Here is a 21,658-nt window from a genome sequence, read left to right as displayed (position 1 = left end):
TAGTAGGTCAAATATTCAAAACAAAGACGTGCATAAATAATTTCTGACTTTACGTGTGTCACAATGTCTTCATCATTATAGAAGAATGACTTTTAGATTCTCCTTTCTCCTGCCACAGTGTGGCATTCAGAGCTGAAGGAGAGTTTGTTTTTTATGCATAAGGCAGATTGCAACTTACAGTATGCTTAAAGATTAATGTGTGTTTAAAGGAACAGATCATTTTTTATGCCAACAAAAATGATGAGGTGAAATATGAAGGAAAATCATAAGAAAGCTGAGTGAAGACATGTCAGTTACAGAAACAAATTGTTTTATTCAAGCTATAAGCAAAGCTACAAATGTGAATCTAGGCTGCAGAGCAGAAATTACCCAAGTTCCTAAGACACTTTGATCAACACCTTCTCCTGGAGTCACCACAGGGTTGATTTCTTAGGGTATTACACAGGTCAGGATTGTTCCACAGACAGCAAAACTCTCACAATAGCTCCCTGTCCTGTCTTTGGTACATCTGATATTCTGAGATATCAATGAAGCGAATCACTAAATGCATTCAGGCAGCACACCTGCCACTGAGCAGCAGTCACAGACTGTTAACCTCAAAGATCTGGAAGTGTTTGTGAGTCAACGAAGCTTCACAAACTCTGTCAGCGTCTGCCTTTGTCAAAGTTTGGTTACATAAAGAGCGATTTAGGTTCATGTTAACAATTGTTGAAGTGTGAGGACTCACACTAAGGTTGGCTCAAAGCACTGCATCTCATCCCTGCCCATAAGGTAAGCATACTAAAATTATGATACCATTTGAGGGAAGAATGAACAGTTCTGGGGTGATTTGAATTAATGTTGTGCTGCTGTTACTGTTTGAAGACTTGTATACTCCATTCATCTCATTGAGGTGAAATGATAATTAATAAAGCTGGTTATAATATAAATTAAATTGTTATGCTATTCATTCACACTGAGAGGAAACTCTAAAAGAGATAGTAGTCATTCAATTGTAAATGTCATTCAGTAAGTAGTTTGTATTTCATTCCACTTTCCAGGTAAAACCAGCCGTACTATTACCTTGTGTACAACATCCTCGCTGTGCAGCCCATTGTCCAATAATGCACTGCACCAATTGTGAGCCATTTTCTAGGAAAGTCAGGCTGAGTTCTGAAAACATTCCCAGAAAGTAACGGAGTCAGTACAGCAGCTCCTGCCACAGTGTTTGTTTGTGTCTCCAAAGAGGGCACCTCTCACGCTTCTGATTCAAATATGAAGTTTCACTGCAAGGTTCTGTTTGTGATTTAAAGAGAAGAGTGGCCCTATGAAGAGGATAAGATTTTGCTGTATTTTGTTTACTTGTTGTTGCCTATTTTTGACCAAAAAAATGCAAGAATACAATAGGTAGCCTAATGTAAGAAGAAGCTGCATATGTAAAGCAGGAAACTTGTAGTTGTACTAGTAAGTTTACCTTTGAAATTGTCAGAGTTGTTGGTTATGTAGCATGTTGTTTGTTCTCTATTCCTTTAATCAGAATCAGAATCAGCTTTATTGGCCAGGTATGCTTACACACACATACACACACACACACACACACACACACACACACACACACAAAAGGAATTTAACTTCGGTGAACTGTGCTCTCTTATGTACAAGTATAATATTAAATATCAACAATAAACACTAATAAGCAAAGACTAATATGTAAAAGACTAAATAAGGAACAGTGTAGTGGTGAGTAGTGCAAAAGATGCTGACGTAAAATGATAATAAAAAATGCAGTTATGTGAAAGATTGGTTAATTTACGTGAGGTAGAGTTTTCAGTATTTACATTACAAGTTAATGTCTAGTTACTATTCTTCTTTTTTTCCCTTTATATTTAATAATGATAATAAGTAGCTGCTATTGTTTAATTTTTTTAATTGAGAATGATATGTCGGGTTTAAAAGTTCCCATATAGAATCTAAAAAGCAAACAGACAAATAGCAGAATTTGTGGATCTCACGAGACTTTATTACAAGTAACAAAGCCGAATAATACAATGATCAGTGTCAGCCTTATATCCATCTTCTCACCAAGTTCTCACATTATTTTGTGTACACTGGTCAGCACATATGGTTTCATATTTCAGATCTTTCTGAATCAACAGTGTCAGGTCAATAAATGGTGTAAGGTTACATAAATGATTATTAACTATTATTCACTTTACAGACCACACTCAGGGCAACTTAAAAATACCATAGTGATGATGACACAAGTGATGAAGATGTTGCTTTAATAAACGTATTTTAGACAAGGCGAGTTTATTTTACATATACGGCTTTCACACTTGCAGAAAACTCTTGAAAAGCTCATGATATTTGCTTGAGGAACTGTATGTTTGAACACAAACAGCCACATTTTTCATTAGGACTCCACCTGCAGTTTCTCTCCAGACCCTTAGTATTTTTTTCCGCAGCAGGTCCAAGTGGGCTGGTGTGGGAACGACGCAGGAAATTAGCCATATAATTCACCTCGAGCCAATTGGAGGGGGGTTGTGACGTTTATATTATGTGACTGCTGCAAGGTCACGTCACATCCTACCTCAGGAGACACCTTCGTAAACACGATGATTACGAGAATCATGGTCCGCCAGATGTCCCTTTAAAAAACAGGAAGTCAAAATTTAAAACCCTTGAAAGAAAACAACTAACAGCTGACTGACATATTGTTTTTGTGTGTTTTGTGTGTTTGGATACAGGCACCTGCTGAAAAATGACCCTGCAACCAGTAACTCCAGTGAACTGTGCCAGCCTCCTGCAGCCTGGCTGCTCTATGCTGCAGCTGGACGGGGAAGTTCTCCTGTTTGGCCAGAAAGGTTGGCCCAAGCGCTCCTGTCCAACAGGTGTCTTTGGGATTCGGCTTAAAAGCAGCGAGCTGAAGTTGAGGGCCATCTCCTTCTCCAACGACTCATGCTACCTTCCACCATTGCGGTGTCCAGCAGTGTGCCGCCTTGACCCCTATGATGGGCTTCCAGAGAGTTACCTCATCCACGGTGGCCGCACACCAAATAACGAGATCTCCTCCAGCCTGTACCTGCTCACCATGGATAGCAGAGGTTGCAATCGTAAGCTCACCCTTCGCTGCAAAGAGAAGGAACTAGTGGGAGAAGTGCCGGGCGCCAGATATGGCCACACGATTAGCATAGTTCAGAGCCACGGGAAAACAGCATGTGTGCTATTTGGAGGTCGATCCTACATGCCAGCCGGAGAGCGGACCACCGAGAGCTGGAACAGCGTCGTGGACTGTCCTCCTCAGGTGTTCCTATTCGACTTAGAGTTCGGTTGCTCCTCAGCTCACACTCTACCGGAGCTCAGTGATGGACAGTCTTTCCATTTGGCCTTTTCAAGAGAAGACTGTGTGTACTTCCTGGGAGGTCACTCCATCACGTCTGACTCCCGCCCCCCTCGACTCTTCTGCCTGCGCGTCGAGCTTCTGCAGGGAAGTCCCTTGCTTTCCTGTGAGATTCTACACACTGGTATATCCATCTCTAGTGCCATAATCACCCGCACAGGTCCAGCCCACAGATATATTGTCTTGGGTGGGTATAAGTCAGACTCTCAGAAAAGAATGGAGTGCAGTTCTGTGATTCTGGATGAGAAGGGTATTCAATTAGAGCCATTTGAGCCACCTCAGTGGACCCAAGATATTGTCCATAGTCGCACTTGGTTTGGAGGCAGTGCGGGGGAGGGAAGCTTCCTTTTAGCTGTACCTACAGAGGGAAGGCCATCTCAGTCAGATATGCATTATTTCTATCATGTGAGCTTTCAGACAGAGGAAGACGGCAAAGAGGAAGAAGGAACGCAGGGCTGCAGCCAAGAGTCAACTGATTACGACAACTCCACTCCTCTTGAAGACTCAGAGGAACTCTACTTTGGCCGTGAGCCACATGAGCTGGAGGAGAGTAGCGATGGAGAAGAAGATGCCTACAAAGAGGATGATGAGGAGGATGAATCACAGACAGGCTACTGGATCAAATGCAGTCTTGGCTGTCAGGTAGATCCCAACAAGTGGGAGCCGTTCTACTCCACAGAGCTACACCGACCGGCCATGATCTTCTGCTCCAGAGGGGAGGGGGGGCACTGGGTCCACGCTCAATGTATGGAGCTGTCTGAGATACTGCTGCTCAGGCTCTCACAGGGCAACAAGCGGTACTTCTGTCTGGACCACGGAGGCCTGCCTTACCAGGAAATGACCCCGCCGCGACAGGTGACGCCTCTGAAGCGGACCCCCCTGAAGGTTAAGGACAGGAAGACTCCCCCAACAATCAAAATGTCCCCTGCAAAGAAAAGCTTTTTCCGGCGGCTCTTTGACTGAATCTTGTTTTAATTATGATTTCTTCTGATGGTCACTGTTTAAAAAATGATGTACAATGTATGATGTGTCACTGATGTGTTCAAAGTGAAGCAATCATTGACAATAAATGAAACAGCCCTGATCTCTGCTTGGTTTGAAAAATGTTCATCATCAGTGACAGCTGAGTGTCTTATAAGACTTTTACATTATGTAATAAAGTATGTAACTTTTTATATGGCTGTTTTTATTGACTGTTTGAATATTAACTGTAATTTTGAATTTAATATAATTTTAAAGGATTTACTTCTTTACACTTTTTCCAATGCAAAATGCAATTTTTACACAAACTAGAGTTATACTGATGATAATTGAATACAAAATGACTTGTGTTTTATGTCTATCGTTGCTCATTTAAATGAATAAAATAAACAAATTCTGTTTCTCATATCAGTATATTTTTCTTGTTTTTTTCTATTCACACTTTATTTCACCAAAATATCTTGATGAAACATGAATCTTTTTAAATTACATATCTCCTGTCTGAAGAATTGTGACAATTTTGCAATTCTTTTTTAACTAACAATTTGTGGAAAGTTATTCCATCAATTTTCAAAAAGAAATGAAGAACTTAAATTAGTATTTCCTAACACGTCTTCCTCTTCCAAATTGTTTTGATAAGTAAAGAATTACCAAATGACATCTAATATGTACATATTTTGTCAGTGTTAATTTCCAAAAAAACTGAACCTGCAATATGTTCTTTAAGTTGAATATTAGATCAAATAATGAAATGCAACCTGAAAGAACAATCTAAATATCTATAAGGCTGTTTCTCAAAAACGGCTTTCACAATCATTATGTGTAAAGGACAGCATTTTTACTGATTCATAATAATAATCCTGTTAATATATTCATTAGTTGTATAACAGCTCATTATTATTATATATTCAGTGAAAACAATGAATATAAGGCAGAGACATGTTCTGTGTTCCAGGACTAGATGTACCTGAATTCTGTTAGTTGAATGCAATATTAAAACATGCATCAAAAATTAATTGCTCAGAAGATACAAAGCAGGAGAAGTTATTTACTTCTTTTATTATTTGATGGAAACAAAGACAACATATTTAAAACTTCCCCCCTCCACAAAAGCAAACCAAATAGATGGTAAGTTTGAAATAAAATCAATAAAACTTCAGTTAAATACTGTATGAAAAAACCTCTTCTGGAAGTTTCCTGCAACCTCAGTTTGTATGCTAACAAAAATGAGGAAAGCAAGACGCAGTGAATCATCCATCACCCATTACTTTGGATATGCAATTTATTACAGTACAATACAAATATGTGAAAAATTGCTGTTATGTACTCTAAAACACGATGTTATTGTAGGTCTGTGACAGCTGTGGAATGAAATGTGAATGTTTTACAGCTATCTTGTGGTTAAGCTGATGACATCAAACATTCAATCAAGTAAGAAAACAAAATTGCCTGTCAAGACACAAAATTGTGAGTGCAGAAAAAGAAAAATAATCAATCAATCAAACAAATAAAGTTGCCAAGAAATCAGTTTACATGAGATCTTTGGGGCTCCCTCCCATCCCTCTTTTCTGTCAGCAAAGCCAATGAAGAAATATCAGCAAGAGAAAAAGAGCCAGCTTCTATGCAGGACTTAAGACAAATCCCTGCCTTCTGGAGAGTCCATGGAGTATTAGGCTCTGTAATGGACCATACTGTGTTTTATGATATCAACAAAAAGGTCAGTATATGCTTCATTTTACGTGAAGTGGAATAAGTATCATCTATTCCACTGTGTGCAAAAACTAAAAAAGATAAAATTGGTTCAAAGTGACCTGGCATCTATTGTGGCCCTCAGGGATCTTAAGATAAAGCACTAAAGTAATCTTTTTCATAGGGTGCTCATGAAACAAAGAACATTTGGGTCTCTGTGATTGCATTTCGCTTCAGCTCAAAATGATATATTAATACGATGGCCACAAATGTGGTCTTTTTAACACAATTTCCCTCAATGAGTTACAGTTCTTTCATCTGTTTCCATAAATATCCTCTCCATATAAATTCATAAATGTGTCATACCCTTGCAATACAATAAACTGTGCCATATTTCACAGACGGTGAAGACAAAAAAAATAAAAATAATCCCTCCGCTAAGAGCAGGAGAAAAGAATCCTGTGTGTTATTTCTATATCCCGCTGCAGTCTCGTCTGCACAGTAATTAACAGCTAACAATGTAAGGCAAGCTAAATGTCCTTGTAAAGCACATTTCAGCAACAAGACAGAGTACAAGAACAATACAAGTAAAGGTTAACCACAAGAATAACATGCATTTAAAACCATGGTGTGAGAAAAACATTTTTCAATTTATTTTCCAATTATTTTATGTCCAGCCTCCGGCCAGACACTGGCTTCATTCCCCTGTTATTATTACACCAATCAAAAGGTTAAGAAAGTAAATGAAATTTTGTTAAACAGGGCAATTTACTAAAAGAAGTAGGTAAAATATCATTTGAAATATAGTCCTAATTCTCAAGTTTTACATTAAAGAATAATCAAAACTCATTCATTTCCAGAGACAAGTACTCATTATCCTGGCTCTCTACAGGGTCAATGGTAGCTTGGAAAGCTTTGGCAGAGTCTTTGTGAGCTTCCATAAACTTCTGCAGGTACTTGGAGGTGTAGAGCCAGTGATGTTTCAGCACATCCTCCAGTTCAAAGGCCTTCGACTGACGTGCGTTCATCTTTCTGAAACGCCGGAACAGTTTGTTTGCTGACTCATTCCCCTCGCTTGCCCAGGCCCCTATGGATCCATCTCTCTCTATGATTTCAGGTACATGGGCCAGGGTTTTGTGCAGGTAATTGGTTATCTTTCCATTGTACCTGTATTTGAAGGTGGAGGAGAGGAGGTCTGCAAAGCGCTGGGAGTTGAAGCTGTACTGACACAGCTGGTCAGGGCACTCTTCTGCTGGGCAGGTGGCGCGCCAAACAGGCTTCATCTGGATGTAGAGCTTCATGAGCTCCCTCAGGGCCTCCCTTCTCTCCTCCGTGGGCACCAACTCACACACCACCTCTACAGCCTCCAGGGTCATTAGCCTGCGGGCATAGTTCCCATTCATCCTCATTACTGGTTTGAGCTTCATCTTCTTCCTCAGCTGTTTGTCTAGGGCTGCCCTCCAGCTGCGCCTTTCCTCCCGGGTAGGGTTGACCTTTTGGAACACCTCCCCGATCTCGTCCTGGAAGATTTTGTAGAACTCAATGGCATTACCAATGTCACAGTGTAAAGCGTCAAGGGTTGGATGAGTCTCCATGAAGGGCTTGGCGGAGACGCCTTTGACCCTGTCTCGAAGCTCATCTACTGACTCAGAAAAAGGGTTGGTTCTCCATATTTCATAACGTTCGAGGCTCTCCCCGTGACTGCGTGTGACAGAGTGGAGCACCATGTTTTGAGAGGCCTCTGCTCGACTTGAGTCACAAAGAGTACAGATGTAGGTGGACCCTGAAGCCTCGAGGCCCTCCATCTCACGCACCATCTTCTCATCATATCCTGTGCCTCTGAAGTGTAAGCTGAAGGAGCAAGGCAGTCCACCCATGGATAGGATGAGCCTACTTTCTTTCATCGCCTCACGCTCTGCAACAACAGGGCTCAAGACTGACGTGAGTGTCTCGTGGTCTGATTCATCCACAAATGTCAAGCAAAGGGGTTTACAGGACAGTTCTGAGTTTGGCTTTGGCTCAGTGAAAATGGTAACCTCTTTCCCCTTGTCCTCTGCCAGGACAGAGACTGACATAACAGTGAAAGAGAAACGTACAGCCTTCTCAGCAACAGCTGGTCCTCCGCCGTGCTTCTCGCTGACATCGCCCATGCCGTCACAGGATTCCTTGATCATGACACTGAAGCCCAACATGCAAGCACTGTCTTCCAGCCCACTTGCTCTCAGGCCCTCCATGATGTCCTCCTCCAGATCCTTTAAGGCTGACACCAATGCCACATCATAGCGAAACCGGCGTGTGATAGTGTCAGCTGGGGAGTCATCCACAGAGGAGGCCGATCCAGAAAGCCCATTAATAATGCCGACATTGCAAGATGTAGACACATTCTTGAGCGCTGGCTGCCATTCAAACTGGTGAAATCCAGGGAGAAGCTCCTTTTCTGCAGCTCGCAGGCTGTGCAGGGGCTGAAAGATCTGGCGGCCACTGGTGGCTTTGACAGTCCTGTACATCTTATGATACTGGCTGCAGCTCAGGAAAGTGTTGACCCGGATGGCTAAACACACAGCAGGTTGCAACCCAAAGCCTCTGCCTGCAGAGAGAAAGAAAAGTGATATCAGAGAAAGTACCAGAGTGAGACAGAAAGAGGAAATTTTTAAAGAGTGAGACTGGAAGAAAGGATTTTGACTTGAAGAGAATAATTTAACACCAAACCATGGAAGCCCATTTTCAGGGCTTTGAAAATAACTGCCATATCTCAAATTTCCTCATTTGATATCATGTATTTGGTGTCATTTATACTGTGAGACTCTAATACCCAAATGTGAATGTATCATTGTCAAAAAGCCCACGAGCCCATGATTACAAAATCCAATATTTCCTAATTTAAAAATGTTATAAGGGGACAGAGGGTGAATCAGCGAAGCTGGCAAAAGTGATGTATTGGCTGTAGATGAAAACAGACACCAGCTGGTTTCTATTCCCCAGAGAACACGGTGGTGCTGTCTGTGTAATTTGCAGATACAAGAGCTGCTGATGTTGTTTTGATTCTAACAGCCCCTTCACAAGAGTTGTTATTGTGCATTAAAGGGAGTGTGAGACAGAGGGACTGACAGACAGGCAGAGTGAGAGTGGGAGAGAATAAGGGAGGGGTTGGGCGTAGAACAGCAGTGGTTCAATACACAGAGATGGACAATAATGAAATGCTTTACAATCAAATTCACAGCAAAAATTCTGAGGTGTAATAATGAGCCTTTCCACAGATTATTTTTGAGCTGACTTTATCCTCAAAGGTAGGTAGAAATATGAAACAGCAAGAACAATTTCCCTTTAATTCATGTATCTCTCTCTCTCTCTCTCTCTCTCTCGCTCTCTCTCGCTCTCTCTCTCTCTCTCTCTTGGCTATCACAGAAAACGTTTATTGAAGCTGAATCATAACCTTTTACCTTGCAGCGTGGCTTCAAGCTCATCTGCCTGTCGGTGTTCATTCCCAGATCTCAGCGCGAGCAGGAACAGAGTCTGACACACAGACTTCAGGTCACCGCCTTCCTCTTTGTCCGCAAACACCTTCACCTGGTTCTTTAGCTCTCTCAGCCTGTGCTTCTGGGCACGGCGGGTTAGCATTAGCAAGTGCTGACGGGGTCGCCCCCCTTTGTTGGCCAGCAGGTAGTTGTCAAGTTCTGATGATTGCTGGTTTGCATCCTGCTCATCCAGTTCATGACTCAGACAATGAGCTTTGAATGAGTCCAGGCTTACTTGCTTGCCGCAGCCACTGCTCGAGCAGAGCAGAGGCAGAGAAAGTAGGGCTGATAAGAATGCTTTGGCAGGCGTTATAAAATCTTCAGGGGCACAGGGCAAGTTGCAGGCCGGGCAATGTGGTCCCAGGACGTAGTAATACTTCATGATACAGGCCCTGCAGAAGAGGTGCCCACATGGGGACTGGACAGGATCAGAGAGCAGGTGGTCACACACCATACAGCTGAAAGAATGAAGGAAGTCTGCAGGGAGATTCTCAGAAATCATCTTAGTACTGAGGTGCTCTTTCTGGCATTTGGTGATGTTCTTCACCCATTGCTCCCTCTGTAAGCTGGGTTTCCTCCACCCCCTAAGCACAGGGCCCTGATGACTGTTTCCAAATGGTCTCAGAGTCCTCCTCTCTCCAATGACAATGCTGTTGCCATGATCCTTCTTTATCCTTTTTGCAAGGCTCTGGGCTCTGCGAATGGCTTTCTGCCTCTTCCTACCAGTCCGCTGAAGTGAAGGTTTCCTGGGAAAGCAGAGGTGGCAGTGGGAAGAGTGAGGTTTCCACTCGGGGACTCTTGTTCTGGAGAAGCTGCAGACACCCCCTCCACGCATGGCAACCATCCAGCAGCGATGGCAGAAAGATGAAGGGTGGGTAGATTCTGTGTCCTCGGTCACATCCACTTTGAAGACTTTGAGGATGACATCTGACCAGCTGGTAAACTTGCAGCCCATTCTACGCAGAGCACCTTTGCCTGCCGCATCCAGATCACTATGAACATCATTCACCGGGCCTTTGACTTTTCTCAAGGCCATTCCACAGAGACGACACAAGCACCTTTTAAGAGAGACAACAAATTTGTCACATTCTTCAAAATAAATAGATATAATGAATTGTCGTTGTTATAGTATTTAACATTGGATTACCTGAGGTAGTTCATATGGGTCTCCATTTCTTGTAGCTTCATATCTATCCTTCGGCCTGGGCCCTCCACATTCTCCTTGCTTTTTCCCCCTAGGCACAATTTCATGACACTGCCTGGACTTGCACCATCATCTATCTCTATATTTGGAGCTGCAGTAGGTGAGATCCCTAACAAGGCTCCTTTCTCAGGTTGGGTCTCACTGGGCAGAGGGGCCTTCTCCATGGACCTCACTCGAAACAGTTTGAACTTCCACTGAGCGTACTTAGAGTGGAGATGGTGGAGCTCAGCCGGCATGGAGGACCTGGGATCATCTGTCTCCAGGCTTTCCTCCGCCATGATTCAGATCTTAGACCCTGAAAAGGAGAAGAGAGCTTAATACAAGGACTCAGAAAAGCATACCAATAATTTCAGCTGTCCAGGAGAGGCTTATTAATGGACAAAGAGAGAAGATTTGATGTTTCAAATGCTCAGACATCCCTGTTGCCCTCTTAGCGTTGATCCTGTGACACAATCTAACAGCTTTACTTGATTCCTGTTGAATTTATACACCAGGTACCCTGAAATCCCACTGACAAGGGAGTTGCCATCCCTGAACCAAGCTATATTATACCATAAGTGGCATTTGGATCTTGTGTAAAATGCATGAGACAAGTGCTGTGGGAATCGATACAGCACCAAAATCTTCATTTCTCTCATCTCCAATCCCATGACTCAGGGAGCCATTGTGACTTTTTTCTTTGACACAGCGAGTTTGCTAAATGGGCAACAATATCCCTGCGAGGCTGTCAATCATTTATATTAGTCATTTTCTTGGCTGGAGAGAGAAAAGGAGCCCCCCCAGAGCCTTTCGACTGGCATTTAAAATGCGGGAGGAAATTGGAGTAATACATCGATATTGACCAACCACGAAGGAAAAGAAAACAAAAAAGCATCATATAGAACAAAGATCCAACAGAATGATTATTTCCAAACAGAAAACAGTTCAATCTAGAAGCTGTATTTCAATAGCCTGGTGCTGTTATAATGTGTCACAGGTAAGATCAATGATACAGCTGCTGTGACAGACCTTATTTCATCTCCCTCCATTCTATCTAGGTTCTATTTACCAGATCAGACAATAAAGCAAACAATCTTACCATTGCACACCTATAGTGCTCACACTCCAGCAACCTCCATCTATCCATCTTTAAGAGGCTCTCTACATTTTCTTGCTCGGAGCCTTGAGTCTGGCAGTCTCCTTCATTTCCAGGCCCTCAGTGTACTTCACAGACCGAACTCTCCTTTAAGACAAACAGCTGAGCCTGGGTGCATGTGTGTCAGCTGGGCTCTTACCTTGTTTTTCAGTCTCAGCTGGCGTCAGATCCCCTGGGGGGGTTTCTTCGCATGGGCGCACAAGGGAAGCCCTGGAGCCAGGCCTTTTACACCACACATACAGTAAATGTTTGAGTCTGTCACAGTGTGGAGCATCTGTTACCAGGAGTTGTGGCTCAATACAGTGGGATAGCTCCTGTGTCTTGTATTTATACCCTTTGGTGGGATCCTAACAGTCAATTCCTGACACCTGATACTTGCAGCTGATTTGAAGAAAAAAAAAAACAAGGTCAACCCCAAAGCACAGTTGCAAACATGTGTACGTACAGAATCCAACAGCACTACCCCAAACAAAAAAACATTTCTACCACATCGCAGTGATCCTCAGCTGGAAACACTTTTATGTCACCTTTATCTCCCCTTTGTCATATGTAACTGCAGGCTGAGCACATCCAGGTGGCCTCTGCCTGACAGAAAACACATTCTCTTAATCTTCAGTCAAATAGTGCAGAGACACAGCAGAACATAACGTTTATGCACTGTATGTCCCTTAAACAAATTAAAAGCCTACCACACATAATATAGATAATCTGGTTATAATCTTGAAAATACTAATTTACTACTGGAATTAATAGAAGAGCAACTTCCAGAGTACAGGATTCTGAGTCAGAGCAGGAGCAAATGATAAGGGCTGTGTGTTTGTATTGGTGTGAAGGTCCATGGTAGTTGTTAGGATTTTACAAAGACAGTACTTACAGAGGGTTATGAAATGAACAGATATATAATTAGGCATTTATAAAGGCAGACATGTAGTGTCATTTATGAAATTCTAAATTGATATATTTTGTGTGTGGGGAGCAGCAGCGATAAAGAGAAATGTTACTGATAAAACATGGCACTACAACATATGAGAGAGACAGAGAGAAAGTGAGTAATATCTATGAATATTTGTATTACATTTGTATTATTAAAACCTGTATGTAGCTGACGCAACAGAAGCGTGGGTGGTGACTGCTGTGAATTAAAATGACAAAGGCAGTCACATGAGTGAGTCATGTCAAGTTCAATTGAATACAAATTTGCAGCGTGTGCTCACCTTTATCATCTGAGTTTTCAAAGCAGCATATGACATCTTAGACAGGAGCATAGGGAGGCCAAGAGCACTGCACTAATTTGTTCTTGTATGGGTAAAATACAACATGTTTCCAATAAATTGGTTGTGTGTATGTTGTGACCTTGTTCTTGTGCACTTCTTTATCTTCTTCTCTATTCATCATCAGCAACATTGCTTCTATTTCTTCAAAGGCTGTGTCTATATAACCACTTATACCAAGTTAGAATTGGACAACATCGTCTCTTGTAATGTCTCAGTAGGTATGGGGAGTATTTGCCCAAGATCATTCTTGTTTGTAATTATCCAGGGGATTAATCTGCTGTATTCGCCACAGGGGCCTGTTGCTGTTGCGTTGGATTCACCAGCCAAGTCATTAGATACACAGTCAGTGGGCACCAAACAACAGTTGGGTCTCGCCAACTCTTGTCAGCTTAACAGTGGAACAGGATGAACCAAGTAGACTTTGCGACTTATATTTGGTGCATATGGTCGTACTTGACCCCAGACAGCGTTGGTAGAATTGTTTGTTCTCTTGTGACAAAGATGTATATTCACAGAAAATCTTCAAGATCAAATAAAAAAGAAAAGTTAAGAAAAGAGCTTTTATCCCCAGGCGAATCCATCAGACACAGCTGGGTGATTTGAAGTACACAATGCTTGATTCATTACATATCAAAGAACAAGCAAATGATGGATTGTTGCAAGATGTTCCCATCCTATTTATAGTTGATATTTAGATTTATGATCGCCAGCTAGCCACATGTTTCCAGAGGTAAACGACACACCTTGCTCCGTGGCAGACAGGGACAAAGCTGCAAATGTCTGCATGACAAACAAGCGCTGACCCCCTGAGACCCTCATCTCTCTGTGCCTGCTAATTGACTTGTTATTGATCAACTCAAAGACAGTCTGATTTATGAGGAAGAGGACTTGTGGAGACAGCCACCTGGCATGGAGCGGAGTGTTATGAATGTGAGGAACAGACCCCATGGGACTAGAGGCTGCAGTTTAGGAGGACATACAGGAGTTTGCAATGCACCAGTGCACTCACATCTTGCGCTGGGAGAGGATGTTTTTTTTCTCGTGTGATAAATCCTAACAGCAGTGAGCAATGTGTGTGCATAAGCATGTTGCAGGTGTGTGCAATGTGGATGGATTAGTAGGAATATGTATGTTAGGGGGGAAAGAAAGAAAAGAGTGCTGGACTATCTGTGTTTGTGTCTGTTTTTGTGAGTCTGTGCGGGTGTGTAGCTGATGCCCAGGAACAAGAGCAAATAATTCTAAAGAAGTCCTTCTAATCCAGCCTTGAGAAACTTTAGAACCATTACATTTGGGGTCAGTATGTGTAAAACAAAGGAGGGGAACGAGAGAAAAGGTGTAAGAGGTGAGAGACAGAGAGAGGGGGATATAGTTGTGATCTTGTGTAAAGGAGTTGCACAGGATAACAGGATTAGCTCAGGGAGGAGAACACAAAAAGGCTTAAGGCTGATTGCAGTCTGTGACAAGAAAAGGGGGGAAGAGATCAAGCCTTCCAGGCAGAACTTTGTAAGCCAAAGGTCCAAAAAGACAGCTCAAGTCACACAGCAGCTTAAGGAAAAGTGTCAATAGCAGAGATGGGTAGTGAATGTATGAATTCCACATGCAGCTATCTTCCACACAGGGAATAAAATGTCAGCGTCGTCCACATTTGAATAGACCGACCAAAATTGCTGCATGATATTTCTAAATGTCATGCAGAATGTAGGCATCTTTGTGATTGTATTCAGGGTAAAGAGGGCATTTCACTCTCATATTTCCACTGAGTGTTATGCAATATACATATGGAGTGGTATGCAAATTTCTAATTGCATTTTCATAGCCCGTTCAACAACTTCTTCAGCCTCGCCCAGCCGATTCCAGTCCAAGGCGCCTCCCCACTGTCCACCTCTTCTGTCCCGCAGACTAGATTCTGAGGATTAATACTCAAAGAGGTGGACTTTAATGCAGAGCTATTCGTCAAAGGTACCTGCCAGAACAAACCCCTTACCCCACCACTCAATTCCCCCATCATCCATCTCCCCCTGTCTCTCCTTCTCAAAGTCTTGTTTCCCCTCTCCTCTCACCCTCACCTCGGCTTTTGTTAATAATCAATTATGTGATTATTCCAATGAGGTGATTAATTACTGGCTCTTCTCCCTCTGTAATGTGCCTATAATCACACAGTGACAGCCAGGGGACAGCTGGGTTGAGTGATGCCGTCTCGAGGCCTCATGTGACCCCCTATGACTCTGCTGTCGGCTCATCCTGACTGATGGAGCTTTAACAGAGAGCAGAGACAAACCACAACATCCCCACAAGCTGCTGACAGCCTGACACCACAATATCTGCCACGTCCAGTTATCCAAATATTCATTTTATTGGATAGAATAGTCTCGGGACGGCATTAATTTGTTCCAAGTCTTGTTTCATAACTTTCCCTGAGGCACTGCAGTGTTATTTTGGTTCTGGTCCGGTTCCATTCATCTTCTCTGTTCTTGTGAGATGGACAAAATGGAGAACAAGTTAAGTTACTGCAACTTTGAACATTCTTTTTTTTTCTTTCTTAAATCCTATTACAATAGCAAGATAGGCCACAGAGAGGGTAATAACATGCTGAGATTGCAGTGAATACACAGTGTGATTGTGCCGGAGTTTACTTTTACAGCCCTCTGAAAAAGCAAGACCTGCGTCTGAGCAGACAATCCAGATGGATGTTGATCCACTCGCAGTATAGCAAATGAAATGAAACCTAAGACGGATTCAGGAGCACTATAGAGTGGGGGAAACAAAACCAGTGTCTTTAATCAAACTAACAATACTCTTTAATTCTATGTTAATTAAATGTAAATTTCCCTGATTGCACAACGGTCCTCTTAATGCCAGGAGCCCTCCAGTCGCATAAACATCCACTCACTGGATTTGTCTTGTGTTTAACCATGTATTAGTCCTCTTTTCCCCAAACTGTCTGGTGCAGGTTTACACAGCAGGTCTGTCAGCTGAGGGATAGCATTTAGCAAACAACTTCTCAAGATTTCAAACATTCAGCATCCTTGAGGGGAGAATTTCTAAGGAAGTTGTGAAACACATTTTAAAAAAGTGGGTTATCTGTACAGTTTTTGAGTAAAACTGAATCCTAAGCACTAATAAATTCCACGCTATTTGTCTCTTGACTGGTCGTTCTCCCTCTTTTTCTCTCGTGTTTACTTCCCCGGCCTCCCTCCATCAATGAAATGAGCAAATCATGGCCCCTAGGGAGAGATCTAGAGAGAAAGATTGGTCCCATTATGTGTCGAGGAGTGTGAAAAGAGCAGCGCTGTCCGTCAACTCTAACCCCCAACTGTCCCTGGTCTTAACTTCCCACCAAACACAATGAACCCTTTTCCCACACGTAGATCTGCTTATTATTTCCCTGTCTTTTAACTACAAAGTCCATTATAGGAAATGCCAGGACAGCAGTGCCCTTTTCTGCACTAGTGCTGCCAGAGCTCAGACAAGGGAACAATGGGCCCAGTAACAAACAGTGATTCAAGGCTGATTTAGAGTGACTGGTCTTAAACCCAACTTACAGAGTACAGTAATTATAGGAGGGGAAGGGATGGGCTGTGAAGAGATGCTGTGGATAGGTGGTGGTGGGGATGGAGGGAGGGGGGTTCGAGTTGGGAGGTTGTTATCATTTGGCAGCCTGTCCAGTTGGAGCGAGAAATTACTATTGCAGCCAGGGCCTTGGTGGTGGAGCATTTATCAACCAGTCATCGCAATGATTCACACGATCCAGCGGGGAGCCGTTATTTTACCACCCCGGTCTCTCACGGCAACCTGCTGGTTGCGAGGATGATGATAGCTGTGGGCTGTATGAGCACAGGAGCAGACGTACACAGTCATTTTTCAAGGATTATAGTTTGGAAAGTCCCATCTCCTTTCAGAATTCAGATCTAGTGGGTGGATTAGACCACACTGACAGTCATCTGCTGTTATGTCTGACAAACATATGGATCCTGTAGAGGGGAGAGTAACTCATAGAGGTCTTTCAGTACCAATTTTCCGACGAAACCAACTTGAATTCTTAGGCTTAAGTGCTAGCTGATAATGGCTAGCCCACTGACACTATTGCAATAAAAAAGTATTCACATTATGTGGGCTCTACTACTAACCATGTATGACTTATTTTATTGGTGTATGGCCGAACAGTGCGCACTGAAAGAATCCTAACCAATGAGCGAGCTAAGCTAGCGTCAGCATCCCAACAGCCTCTCTTGACTTTTATGTGTCAGTCAAACCTTGTTTACCAAACTGGTATTTTCTATTTTGTGTGTTTTAATTGTTTTAATTATCTTAACATTGCTATTTATTTTCTAAAAGTCTTCGGTTTTTAAAAAACATTTAGCTAGTTAACCTTCAGAGAGAAGTTGTTATTGCCAGTCATAATGCTGTCTAGGCTAAGAAATTTTGGTATACAATATGTTGGCCACAACAATTAATAGCTGAGTTTGCCAGTGTTTGAGCAGACGAGCTGAAGGCTGCAGTGTGACCGTCATATGGTTGGATTTTGGAATTATAATGTAATTTTTGTAATAAAAATTAAATGTTACCATGCCAAATGTTAACCCATTACAAGAAAGCCTACAGAATGTATAATAATCTTAACCTTCAAGTTAAGAGGGGAAACCAGTCTTTTAATTATTGTTTGTTAAACAAATGTAGCTAGGTAACTGGATAATCACTGGTAGCAGCTGCTGCCTTCTCTGAAAGAGTGGTTGCTATTGGCAGCCATAATGCTGTGGAGGCTTGTACATTATGGAATGGGCTCACAGTGCACTGACTTGCATACTGAACAATACCCTATATTGCATTTAGGCAATATTGTAGAAATGTTTCCAAAATCTGTATCAGAACATCTGTAGTAACTAGCACGAATACGTACAGCTCACAAATAAATGTTGCATCTACCTGCTGGAGTGCTTTGGGTCTGGACTAGCAAATGCAACAGTCTCTGCATCAGCAAATACATTTCTGACTGAATAGGGGAAAAGGGATATAGCCATGCGAAGCATGTGATGGCCTTTTCATAATAACAATGATAAAATTATTCTATTCATACTCCTCTCACTCTCTGTCTACCAACTTTTCTCTTTGTGCTCCTGAGGGATGCACATCATTCTAATAAACACAGGTTTTCATACATTCCCTTTCTGAGAAAGACCTGCAACAGACAGAGGCAGTGAGAGGGAGAGCTAGAGAGATGAGGACTGTTTATTCAGTCGGATGGTCTACCGTGTGGGGAATAGATTCGGGCTGAAGAGGAAGCTGTCTACACAATGGCAGTTGGCATCAGCAAGTGAGTGAATGATGCTGTGACTAAAATCACTGCCTTGTTCACTCATTCACTTTGCGCTCTACAAGATTGACTGAGGTCAGGAATTTTTTCTCTAAATGTATCTTATTCAAGGCATTTACGGGCTAAATTCATGCCGACATTCAACTCAAGCTATACACCTGGCTGACACAAACTCACACACATTTACTTCCTATTAGTACAGTGAATGGTCTGCGGATCATATCCGGACCAAGTCACAGGGGGGTGATCAGAGAGTGGAGCATCGAACAGAGGTTCTGACCTCCTTGACCCCATAGGTGATTACGGCCATGCACTCTAGTCAGTAGTTTTTTTTAGCTTTTCTAAATGGATCATAGTCCATATGGACAGATGTAGGATTTGCACATTTGTGCAATTCTGCTGAGGCATAACATTACATTTAATTGTGGTAATAGCAATATAACCAAGAGTCTTCGCCAATTAATTGCATTTGAGTTGCTCTGAGTGGTAAGAATGAAGACAGTGATCAGCTCAGCTTCTTGACATTTGCTTCATATAGAGAAATGTACATGATATCAAAGCTGAGAGTCTCAGCAACAAAAGATTAAAATTTAAAATAGCTTAATTTGATGCTTGACCTTTTGTCAAGACTGTGTGGGCTGATTATATTTTAATTGACTAACTTTCTGACTCTTTTCACAACTGTGACAACAAGTTGCTGGAAGGCTTTTGCAAACTGTGGCTTTCTAGTGGCTTCTCAATGGCTTTCAACTTAATGTGAGCATGCCACCACGCTCACAGGCAAACAAATGCAATTGGATCCATAGACCAAGTACAGCTGACAGAAATTTTTATCAGCTTTCAGGTAACTTGTCATAAACCAACCACTGCACATGTTAAATTGGGCTAATAATGGTGCTGCAGTAAAAGTAGGGATCTGTACAACATTCACAAGGATCCCTCTAGTCATAGGAAAAAAACACAGTTGTCCTTCACCTCTATTTTATAACACTATATAGTGCACATTTGAACTAAGTAATCCTTTACAGTACATTTAGTGGTCTAGGCAGTGTAGTGATTTTGGACGCAGCCTGATTAAGTGAGTGAGTTAGGGGTTTTGCCTTTCTGTCTCCTCTTTCATAGATCTCATCTTTGCTTTCTTAGATAAATCATCCATTCCAAATTATTCTACCAAGCAGCTTGCAATTAAGTCTCAGCGTCTTCCTGTTAGACTCTTTCTTTTTCCCTCAGTCTCCTTCTGCTTCACTTCCTCGTGCCATTCACTTTCAATGTAAAAAAAAAAAAGGTGTGTGTGACTCCACTAGCAGAGCATAGCCCATTATCGTAAATAGGCCAATAAGTAACTTCACACAACGTGTCTCCATAGCAAGCACACTCTATATGCAAAGCAGAGACGCACTGTTGGAGAAACTGGTGCCAAGTGATTATATTTGTAATTTAATTTCCTTGGTCACACAGAGATAAGAGAAGGGAGCGGCTACAGTTGGCCAGGAATGAATAGAGCAACGAGAATGGGACTACAGCTTCATTGTAAAGACCGAGATGTCCATGACGACAACACTCATGAACAAGGGTACCAGAGTGTAGATACACAGGCTAGGAGAGTGTATACTCAATGTCACAGAAACAATGTTAGAAAAGACAAAGAGACTTCTACCATGCAAGAACACCTGCTCTCGCAAATCAAATCGATGGAAGTAAAAGCACAAGAATCAAGAAACTCTTTTTCCCTGATGCAAGCTCTGTCTCACTTCTTTCTGTCAGCAGTCAGCTCCTCTGAACAAATGTAATCAGCAGGGTGGTCTGGGTGGGATGTCGGTCTCAAAGAGCAATGGCTCATTGCAGATTCTACAGGCGAGATGAACTCAGTCCCTGCAAGAAAAGACGACTGAAGGACATAAGGTTTTCTCTCTGTCTCCCTCCCTCTGCTTTTTTTTTCTGAGACTGTAACGCTGCAGACATCAAATATCCCATTTTTTCCCCCCATTTTCAAGAGTGTCCACTTATACTGATGACAATGCAGTGCAAAGGCACATGTGGTCAAGCTCTGATTTTGACTACATGAGAACATTCAGTCCCATAGAGAGAACTGGGAAAAAAGAAAGGTACAAGGTTTGTCATTATCTGACACCTCACATTGCTATACAGAATTCAGGGACAGTGTGAAACTATTGTGTGACACCTCAAATCCTCTCTCCCCCCTTTGTTCTCTCCGCCTCTCATCTCAATGTCTGTCTCTCCCCCTGATGTCTTTTCTTTCTGAGTATTTCCTCAGTGCTTTCACTTTGAACCCGACAGCATTAACCTGTCAGAAAGTTACAAATGTTCTGAGTGAATAATGTAAACCACGGAGAAATAAAACTGGAAGAAAAAAAAAGCACGGACGCCTCGCTTTATTTCATAATTCATCACACTCAAAGATCCAGCCAAATAAAATCTTGACTTATTAAGTAGTCCGGCACATTCTTGCTGAAAATCCTCAGAAATATGCTTGAGAATATTCATCACACTTTGTCTACCTCGCAAATAAAAATCCACAGCACACACACGCACGCACGCACGCGCACACGCGCACACACGCACGCGCACACGCGCACACGCGCACACACGCACACACGCACACACACACACACACACACACACACACACACACACACACACACGCAGACATACACAGATGTAGATGTTTTCCCCCCCATGTGTGTGGTTGCATTACTCATCAAATGAGAGCAGTGTCTCACACATTTCACCAGACTCATTGCAAGAGGCAGAGACATAGATGTTACACCAGCACCACCAAAAGGTAAAAAGAAAAACGACAGTTTCTTTTCTCTTTTCCTTCCTTTCCAAAATACAAATTTACAGCGCTGAAAATCAGATTAAGGATGCTTCTTCTTGGCAAGCGGCAAGTTTATTTATTTATCTCACTGAACACAACCACAGACCCACACGAGAGAAGAGAAACACACACTTTCTACTGGGGGGATGGCACACTGGCGGCGCAGCGTAATTAGTAGGACATGGCTGTATAATTGGTCTTTAATTGATATGAAGAGCTGTGGTTGGAGCCAGGTTGTGTTCTACACATGCTGCCGGCCTCAGGCAGGAAACAACGGTGGCCTGCTCAATCTCTGTGCCATCTTCTGATTGATGTCTCTGTAGCAAATGCC

At 42.4% G+C, this 21,658-nt stretch overlaps 2 protein-coding genes across 2 annotated transcripts; one reads left to right on the top strand and one right to left on the bottom strand.

Annotated features, from left to right (window-relative positions):
• Positions 1-434: 434 nt before the first annotated feature.
• Positions 435-4,745, top strand: rag2 (recombination activating gene 2). The gene is made up of 2 exons (XM_020642914.3): positions 435-771; positions 2,727-4,745. The coding sequence occupies exon 2, from the start codon at positions 2,741-2,743 to the stop codon at positions 4,340-4,342; it is 1,602 nt and encodes a 533-aa protein (XP_020498570.1). The 5' UTR covers positions 435-771; positions 2,727-2,740; the 3' UTR covers positions 4,343-4,745.
• Positions 4,746-5,391: 646 nt separating this feature from the next.
• Positions 5,392-12,181, bottom strand: rag1 (recombination activating 1). Its single transcript, XM_065957316.1, has 4 exons — positions 12,043-12,181; positions 10,712-11,063; positions 9,490-10,622; positions 5,392-8,636 (listed from the first exon to the last, which is right to left on the bottom strand). The coding sequence occupies exons 2-4, from the start codon at positions 11,044-11,046 to the stop codon at positions 6,889-6,891; spliced, it is 3,216 nt and encodes a 1,071-aa protein (XP_065813388.1). The 5' UTR covers positions 11,047-11,063; positions 12,043-12,181; the 3' UTR covers positions 5,392-6,888.
• Positions 12,182-21,658: the final 9,477 nt, after the last annotated feature.

Source organism: Labrus bergylta, chromosome 7 (genome assembly GCF_963930695.1).
Source record: "Labrus bergylta chromosome 7, fLabBer1.1, whole genome shotgun sequence".
Lineage (NCBI taxonomy): Eukaryota > Metazoa > Chordata > Actinopteri > Labriformes > Labridae > Labrus > Labrus bergylta.
Note: the sequence above shows the minus strand (reverse complement) of the source record. Positions and strands in the feature narration are given on the sequence as shown.